The 9,233-nt window shown below is 43.8% G+C and overlaps 1 protein-coding gene across 1 annotated transcript; it reads right to left on the bottom strand.

Moving 5' to 3' along the window:
• Window positions 1-3,397: 3,397 nt before the first annotated feature.
• Window positions 3,398-4,487, bottom strand: LOC125554833. The gene is made up of 3 exons (XM_048718234.1): window positions 4,299-4,487; window positions 4,104-4,176; window positions 3,398-3,996 (listed from the first exon to the last, which is right to left on the bottom strand). The coding sequence occupies exons 1-3, from the start codon at window positions 4,485-4,487 to the stop codon at window positions 3,398-3,400; spliced, it is 861 nt and encodes a 286-aa protein (XP_048574191.1).
• Window positions 4,488-9,233: the final 4,746 nt, after the last annotated feature.

Raw genomic sequence — 9,233 nt, 5'->3', positions numbered from 1 at the left:
TTGTAACCGACTCTGTGTAACCCTAGCCCCCTCCGGTGTCTATATAAACTGGAGGGTTTAGTCCGTAGGACAACATACAATCATACCATAGGCTAGCTTCTAGGGTTTAGTCTCTACGATCTCGTGGTAGATCAACTCTTGTAATACTCATATCATCAAGAACAATCAAGCAGGACGTAGGGTATTACCTCCATCAAGAGGGCCCAAACCTGGGTAAACTTCGTGTCCCCTGCCTCCTATTACCATCCGCCTTAGACGCACAGTTTGGGACCCCTACCCGAGATCCGCCGGTTTTGACACGGACAGGTGTCATGATCATCTATCTTTGAGAATCTGAGAGAAAGTTATCCCTCCAGCTTGTTTATTGTTGCTTCTTTTGGTGCTTGAGAACCTGATGAAACAAAAAGAGATGAATATTAGAGTGCCTTCAGAATAACTTATAACTATAAGTTTTGCTAGATGAACATTAGAGTGCCTTCTGGAACATAAGTAGGCATGTAGTACAACAAGTTTCAGGAATAGAACAAGCAAGGAGTATTGTACTTGTAGTAGGAGCATTGTACTACTAGCAAGAAACAAGTTGTATATATTAAAGCAAAGTTTCCAGCAAGCAACATTAATTTAATTTTTTCTTCATTTTATTTTTGTAGGTGCGCAGCAAGCAAACAGGAGTACTCCAAACAATACAGATGGTACTACTGATACAAGCAATACAGATAACACTGCACAGCCAAATACTTGCTACTGACAATATCTTGGTACTGTAAGAAGCTACAACAATACTGAATTTATATTGGAGCTACAGAAAATCCTACTCCTGATTTAATGGCATTTGTACACAAGATCAACAATTTTATTGAAGTTCGATACTACTCCTGATTTATTCCAACAGCAAGCAAGCAAGGAGCAAGATCAAGCAGGCAAATTTGTACTCCTGATTTTCGGTGTACAATGGTATCAAATTTTCAGTCTACACACTCTGGAGTAGCAAAGAAATTTTCCATGTACAAATTCAATTTACTCATTAGAAGCTGGGACAAGACCAAAGGCCACGCTCTCTTGATTATTCAAGTTTAACTTGACAGGATGTTAGGACAAAGGACAATAATATTCCAAGAAAATCATGCAAACTACAGAAGCGACCAACAACCATATATTAATACTTCTTACAAGGAAAAAAAAGCAGCCGCTGCTATATAGTATGTCTTGCACAAAGCAATTAGCCGCGAGAGCTAAGCTAGTTGAGCTGATCATGAATTAACATATATATAGACCCTTGAATCAAATGGTCAAGGGTAGTTTTCTCGGATCCACATCAATTGTATCCTCTCTTTTTGGCAAGACAAGGCAAAATCATATAACCATCAAAATTCACTACTATTAAAATGATTCAACACAGATTCAGAGTAAAAAAACGAATGATGCTGCACAAAGAAATATATGATTGATGCTGGAGTAGAAGCAACTTTCTCAACCTTGTTAATCCTACAGAAGCAAGCAAGCTACTCCAGAAAAACTACAGGAGCAAACTTCTCAAGCAAGAGTACAAGCACAGAGAGGAGATGGAAGGAACAAAGCAAATTATTGCTGTGAGCACGCCACTGATAAACATAACTGAAAGGATCGATATGGTTGACTAGAGGGGGGTGAATAGGCAACTACCAATTTTTAGCTTTTCTTTACCAAATTAAACTTTGCATCAAAGTAGGTTGTCTAGATGTGCAACTAGGTGAGCAACCTATATGATGCAATAACAACAAGCATACAAGCAAGCAAGGGTAGAAACAATAAAGAGCTTGCACAAGTAAAGGTAAGAGATAACCAAGAGTGGATCCGGTGGAGACGAGGATGTGTTACCGAAGTTCCTTCCTTTTGAGGGGAAGTACGTCTCCGTTGGAGCGGTGTGGAGGCACAATGCTCCCCAAGAAGCCACTAGGGCCACCGTATTCTCCTCACGCCCTCACACAATGCGAGATGCCGTGATTCCACTATTGGTGCCCTTGAAGGCGGCGACCGAACCTTTACAAACAAGGTTGGGGCAATCTCCACAACTTAATCGGAGGCTCCCAACAAGACCACGAAGCTTCACCACAATGGAATATGGCTCCAAGGTGACCTCAACCGTCTAGGGTGCTCAAACACCCAAGAGTAACAAGATCCGCTAGGGATGAGTGGGGGAATCGAAAATCCCTTGGTGGAAGTGTAGATCGGGGCCTTCTCAACCACTCCCGAGCAAATCAAAAAATTTGATTGGCTAGAGAGATAGATCAGGCGGAAATGAAGCTTGGAGTATTTAATGGAGCTTGAGCAATAAATGGAGCTTAGGGGAGGAAGAGGTAGGTGAGAAGGAGGAAGGGGACTCCCTTTTATAGTGGGGGCAACAATCCCGTTGCCCCCCACCAACCAGCCCCGCACAGGGCGGTACTACTGCTGAGAGGGGGCGGTACTACCGCCAGGCGACGGAACTGCCGCGCCAACCAGCGGTACTGCCGCGCTGAGGAGACTTAGTAGGGAACGGACCCAAATGCGGTACTACCGCGGTGGTAGGGCGGTACTACCGCTCCTGGAACGGTACTACCGCCACTACAACCGTGACTAGTGCCGCAAAACCCGACACGAGAAAAAGACCTCTCGAATCGAGGCGGTAGGAGCCAGACTACCCAGCGGTACTACGGTAGTGGGGTCAAGGGCGGTAGTACCGCTGTGGAGCGGTACTGCCGCTTGTGACCCTTCGGCCGTAGTACCGCAGGCAGTGCGGTACTACCGCTGGGGTGCGTGAGAGAGAGAAGGGATCTCTCAAATATGTTGAGGACACGGCGGATGTGCCAGGCCCCCAGCGGTACTACTGCTGTGGAGCCACAGCGGTACTACCACTTCGGAGCGGTACTGCCGCTTGTGGCTTCTCAGCGGTACTACCGCTGGGTGCGCGGTACTGCCGCTTAGACCCAGACAGAACAAGGAAGAGAGGAGAGATCTCTTCAATGGACAGGAAAAGTTCGGAGGGTGAGAAGATGATGTGTACGTGATGATTCCACCCATGCAAAACCCCAGCGGACCCCCTCTTGATAGTACGGTGCCCTCTACGCAACTAGTCCACCGAGAAAGAAACGAAAGAGCTACACCGTCTTGAAATACACTCCGAGGGGAAGAAAGCGTCTCGTGCCAGGGGAGAATCTGAGAATAATTCAACGCACAAGATTAGTCCGCAAACATGTTGTCATCAATCACCAAAACTACCTTGAGAGAGATATGCCGTAACAATAACAAAACAACACGACAACAAGGTTTTAAAATAATTGACAAGCTTTTTATGTGACAACACGGCAATTGGGTAGAACTAGTCTAAAACTGAAGTGACCAGAATATACAGATGCTAATAGGAACAAGGTAGCTTACCTTAGATACGTTGAGTAAACTCTGCCATTTCGCTTCGAAGAAACACTGCTGCACTTTCTTCATCTTCAGCGGCAGAATTAAGAAAGATCTCACGGTTCTCAACACTTTTGAACACTTTGTAGGCAGTGGCTCTTTCATTGCGGTGGATGCTTTCCACCTTGTGCAAAACAGCAATGCACTTGCTGATGGAGAATTCTTGGGCATTTTTTGCCCCGGCCAATAGAGCAGACTCCTCCTCCGCTTGCTTCCGTTTGATCTCCACATATTGTGTCATCACTTCCACCATAGGATCATCACGCTTCTTACCCTTCTTTGATTCCTTCACATGCTTGTTATTTGAAGCAGCAACACCACCTCTTTGTGTAGCATTTCTTGAACCATCACTTGGGGCAGCACCTCTGGGACCATCACTTGGGGCAGCATCTCTTGGACTATCACTTGGGGCGGCATGTCTTGGATCATCATACATGTGTAAATCATCATCGTATTGATTCAGGTCAAAAGAGAAGGCAATCTTCTCTCTTTCAACTTTGGGATCACCATCACTCACTTGTGTAACCTCAGTTGATGTGAAATTGAAGTTACCTTCTGCTATATGCCCTGCACAAACACCCAAGTTATCATTAAAGGCCACACAGTAATGAAAATTCATTATAAAGGTCAACAAAAAGAGAGGAAATGAAAATACATTCAACTCAGTAACTCACCATCATACAGATCACCAAGCTTATCATAGAGGGGAAATGGCTTATTCTGGAACTTAACTATTTCTGGCCACGTCTGTATATATAAAAGAAATGATTTATCAAACTTAGATTGCTCGAAAACAAGATTGATTACAAAAGAATGGAATACAAGTCATCAAGTTTTGCAAAGACAAAATGCACTACACTAGAACTTACAGTCATCAAGTTTTGCCAAAGATACGCGTCATCATCTATCATGTGTGTATGATAGTTCCAGCTGACACCGCTCTGTTTGCGAGCATCCTTAATAAGTCGGTATTGAGCTTTCAAGTCTTTTTGCTTTTCCTGAATCTGTATCTTTGTAAAATTAGTGTGGCCATATCTTTCATGAAATAAATCAGCCATCCTATTCCACGCTTCAGTTGACCAACCATTTTGTCCCCTATGGTACGGAGTGTTGTGCTCCTGAAGTATCTCAACCAAACCCTTTTCCAAAGCTGGGTTCCATTGAGCTCTTGGCTTTTTAACTACACCAACACAAATTTACATTGTTCAAACTTAATGCTCAACATGATAAGAGGAGTTACTATCATTCAATTTGAAAACAAATAGTGATGAACTTTAGGAGGACTAGTGAAAACTTCCAACAACATGATAAGAGTGAGTTATTCATTATCTATAGTAGAGTGAGTTGTGTGACCTACATCTGCTACTTTATTCTCTAATTTATACTCTACTAGTGATTATGTCATACCATTGACGAAACATAATAAGTGAGCAGTACTTCTTTTGGGAAAACTGTCAGCTAAATAATACTCTAGTAGTCTATATACTCATGTTATAGACTTGTTTCTTCTATAATGCACCACTACATGTAGTATTGAAAGATATCATTCACCAAACATAACAGCAAGCACAGAACTTAATTGGCAAGATCTAAGAAATGGAGATTAAGTAGACCAAATACCTCTTGGAGGTGTCTTTTTAATTTTGGGTGATGGCTTCTTGGCAACGTGTGAAGCTTTTTTCCCACTTGCTTTCATGAGATTGTACTTTTGGGACCCCTTTGGATACATATCTGCATTTCAACACACACTACATTATTAGATGATGAAGACAAGAGAAGTTAATTAATTAGTATATGTGTATATATCATAAAAACACACACAATCATGTTGGCTATTCAGGATGGTATGCTTCCCACATTTGCATTGCGATTTCATCCCTTAGAGTGTTCCCTAAGTCGTTGTTCCCATAGTTATTCTCGTCGCCATTCGGGAGATCAACAAAAGCATTTGGCGCTATGTTATCGAGCTGGTTGTCAAGCCAAGTCTCGTCACCATTCTCCATTTTGATGATATTGTGAAGAACTGCGGCAGCTGCGGGAAGTTTCACTTGGTTCTCGATTGAATGCAGTGTGCCGACGTGAAGAATTGGGAAGCGCTTTTTAAGAATTCCTAGGGACCTTTCCACATGGCTCCGTAGAACAGCATGCCGATGATTGAACAATTCCTTGTGGTTTTGTGGCCGAGGATGTCCATGACCAAATTCCTTCAAATGATATCGGACACCCCGATAAGGTGCGAGAAATGACTGAGTGTTTGCATAACCCCCGTCAACTAGGTAAAACTTTCCCTCAGGTACTTTAAATCCCTTGCTCATTGCAGAATGAAGAACCCTCGCATCCGTAGCTGAACCCTCCCAGCCACATGATATGAAAGTGAATTTTAAATTGAAGTCGCATGCAACCATAATATTATGACTCAAGGTACCCTTCCTATTCCGAAATGGAGCAGCAATCCCAGGTGTTGCGGTTATAGGAACATGTGACCCATCAATGGCTCCTAAACAGTTCTGGAAGCAAACATTGCAGGTCAATAAAGAACTATTAAGTTAGATAAGAAAAGGAATTGTGGAAGCGTTAAAAATGGAAACCTGGAAGTAAGGATAAAATCTTGTGTCGGTGGAGATTTTTGGATGTGGCTCATCAATGTTCGGAGGCTTCAGAAACCGACTAGCTAAGACAGGGACGATGTTGAAGAACTCATTGATGTACTCATGAAATGTTTGTCCACTATGCTGAAATTCTAGCTGGAGATCTTCATAAGACGCGTTGTGAGACACCATGTACAGGAAAAAGGCTAACTTCTCTACCTTAATTCTTGTATCGGATATCAGATTTTCTCTTCTAAGATAAGATGCCAAATCCCGAAAGATACGTGGCTCCATCCTATAAGCTACGAGGCAATTCTTAACATGCCCTATAAGGATATCGTCAACACGCTTCTTGCCATATAGGATAGAGCTATGTCGCTGTTTTCTCTCGACGGGTCCTCTATTACGCATTCGATGCAATACAGGCAGAATAAAGGACATCATATCTTCATCATCCTCACTTCTCCTCTTCCTAATTCGATCAATAATCTCGGAGTTCATCTTGGCACTAAAACTAGAGTAAACAAGCAACAAATAAGAACTATATTCATAAGACATACATAATGATCTAGAATATTATATCATCAGTGTGCCAAGATGTGCAATGACCAAGAGCTATCAAGTATGATATACTACTTCGGCAAAGAAACAAGTTCAAGAGACCAAGAAGCTTATGTAGCTTACCGAAGTTTGGCGTGGCAACAGGTTCCCAAGAAGGAGGTAACTCGTCCACCCCAACAAGGATCCAAGCGGCAGGCTATGAAAATAAGAGTCAAACACATCTCATCATAAGTATTATAAGTAGCAGAATTTCATCATTATTTCTAATCTGACGACACACACATTTGAATAGAAACATCGTAGGATGGTTTGTTCCAATACATGCAGAAGATGGACAATTAGAATCAAGACCAAAATCAAAGAGACTTTTCCCTTGAATAAACAACAGCAATCAGGTATAAACTACATTCATTTCATCAGATCAATTCACTGGCAAGGGAAGTAACAGGTTTACGCTTGTTGAATCCTAATTATTCTACATAGATTTATAAACTCTGCAAAAATATATAGCCTAAACTCTAGCTTGAAGATATGGTTCCCTAGATTACAAGGATGTAGTAAATGAAAGAAATGTTAAGATACAACAATGCTAGGAACAAAAGAGACACGTCCTATATGCAACTGAATGTTTGCTGCAAACATTTGTAGCCTAAACTGAATGCTAGTTCTTTTCTGGGCCGCACCGCTCGTTCCATTCCTAGGCTTCGATTACATGGGCTGAGCAGTTTGTTGCTACAACACACCAAGATTACATGGGCTTCAATGGTATAGACACCTCCAAAGTCTCCAAATAGATTAAAATTAAATATGAGCAGAAATCGCAATCTTGTAAAAGCAGTGCACTAGCCAGTGAGTTCTAATTGCAGATGACTTCACACTACTAAGTGGTGATTGTGATCATGTACTTTTCTATAGCAACTCTTTCTTTCTTCATAAGAACAAATACTGTAAACCATCTTTTGTCTATCTACATCCTATTTTGTACTAGTGTAGTTGTTATCATGGTACATCTGAGAGTAAGAATCATTTACTAACAATTGCAAGAATTGAAAGTAAAGATTGGAAATAGGAAAAACAGATACGCATCTCCCTTTTGAACGTGTTGCAATCAAGAGTACTGCTGCATTGGTCTGATATTCGGGTTGAAACTTTGCAGGTATCCTACTGATGGCGACAAGCAAATGTTGGCCAACTAGACGGGCCTAACAAGGAATCAGGTAAGCAGCAAAGCTGGTCACTGTTGCCGCTACCATGCCATTTTGTTTCTGGAGCTTGGTTGACATGTTGGGTTAATAATGGCGGTGCAGGTGTCGAACTGGTTCATCAACGCGAGGGTGAGGCTGTGGAAGCCAATGGTGGAGGAGATCCACAACCTGGAGATGAGGCAGGTCCACAAGCACCCGCCGCACGACAAGGGCCAGCAGCACGGCGTCCATGGCCAGTCTCACCAGCACTCGTCGCAGCAGCAGCAGCAGCAGCAGCAGCGCAGCGACAATCGCTCCGAGCCCCGCGACTCGCACCCCAGCAGATTGAGACAAATCTCGACCTCTAGGGTTAGGGTAGAAGAGGAGCTAGAAGAGGACGGCGTTCTTGGCAAGCTAGCTGGGTAGGAGACGACGTTCTTGGCGTGCTTGCCGGTGAGGGCGAGGCGAACGGAGGGCGTGCGGGAGGTGGCAGCCATGGAGAGGATGGGGAGGGGAGGGGAAGGGTTGCGGTTACTAACCACCGGGGAGAAGTCCAGTATGCCGGAGGAGATCGCCGGCGTCGAGGCGGCACGGCGTCTTGGAAGGAGTCGGCGGCGGCGTCTCGGATCGAGCGGCGAAGCGAGTCGGGCGAGCAAATCCTCGAGGGGGGGCTCGAGGGTTCTGAAGCGCGTGGAAACTGATGAATCGACGGGGAATCGAGAGGATTGGGCCGTCGAAACCCCGGGTACCAAATGGGCCAACGGGTATTTGTGAGGATTCTGGGCCACGCGAGGAATACCCGCTCGAACCACGCGAAACAATCATAGCAGGATTGGTGGCATTGAATGTTGGAGTGATCAAGCAGTCGGTGATGGGCTCGTACATCTCAATTTGGACGGATAGATGGATTCCAAACACTGCAACTCTCAAACCAATGGGCCAGTTGGGCAATGATCCATTAAAAAAAAGTCTCTAACATTATTGATGATTACACCAATGGTTGGAAAACTGATATTATTCACCAAAATTTCTTTGCGCCTGATGCGGATGCCGTACTCAATATCCCGTTGAGTCCATCAGGAGGTGAGGATGCATGGGCACCAGAAAAATCAGAAATTTCTTTGCGCCTGATGCGGATGCCGTAATCAACATCCCGTTGAGTTCATCAGGAGGCGAGGATTTCTTGGCATGCGCAACAGAAAAATCAAGAAGTACTTCACGGTATCCTTCCAGATTATGTCAGTTTAAAATATCGCAATATTAAAGAGGTTGGCCGCTGTGCCTGTTAAGTGTACCAGGCTATGGATGAAACTTTGATGCATGCATTTCCTTCATTGCGCGCATGATAAGGGTTTCTGGACAGCAGCTCATGATTGGCTCCAGTTAAAAGTTCCGAGGCTGCATCCAGATACGCAGACAAAATATGGAGGCAGACAGGATGTGCAAGGCACAGACCATCAGAACCAGCACG

This window comes from Triticum urartu, chromosome 4 (genome assembly GCF_003073215.2).
Source record: "Triticum urartu cultivar G1812 chromosome 4, Tu2.1, whole genome shotgun sequence".
In the NCBI taxonomy this organism is placed as follows: domain Eukaryota; kingdom Viridiplantae; phylum Streptophyta; class Magnoliopsida; order Poales; family Poaceae; genus Triticum; species Triticum urartu.
The sequence above is the reverse complement of the archived record's forward strand: the minus strand, read 5'-3'. Positions and strand labels throughout refer to the sequence as shown.

Excerpts from the sequence above, each read along its gene's own strand:
- LOC125554833 (XM_048718234.1), bottom strand. The coding sequence starts at position 4,487 with ATGGCTGATTTATTTCATGAAAGATATGGCCACACTAATTTTACAAAG. Across the intron at positions 4,177-4,298 it reads TTTGGCAAAACTTGATGACT|ACGTGGCCAGAAATAGTTAA; the intron begins GTAAGTTCTAGT and ends TTATATATACAG. Across the intron at positions 3,997-4,103 it reads GCTTGGTGATCTGTATGATG|GGCATATAGCAGAAGGTAAC; the intron begins GTGAGTTACTGA and ends GTGTTTGTGCAG.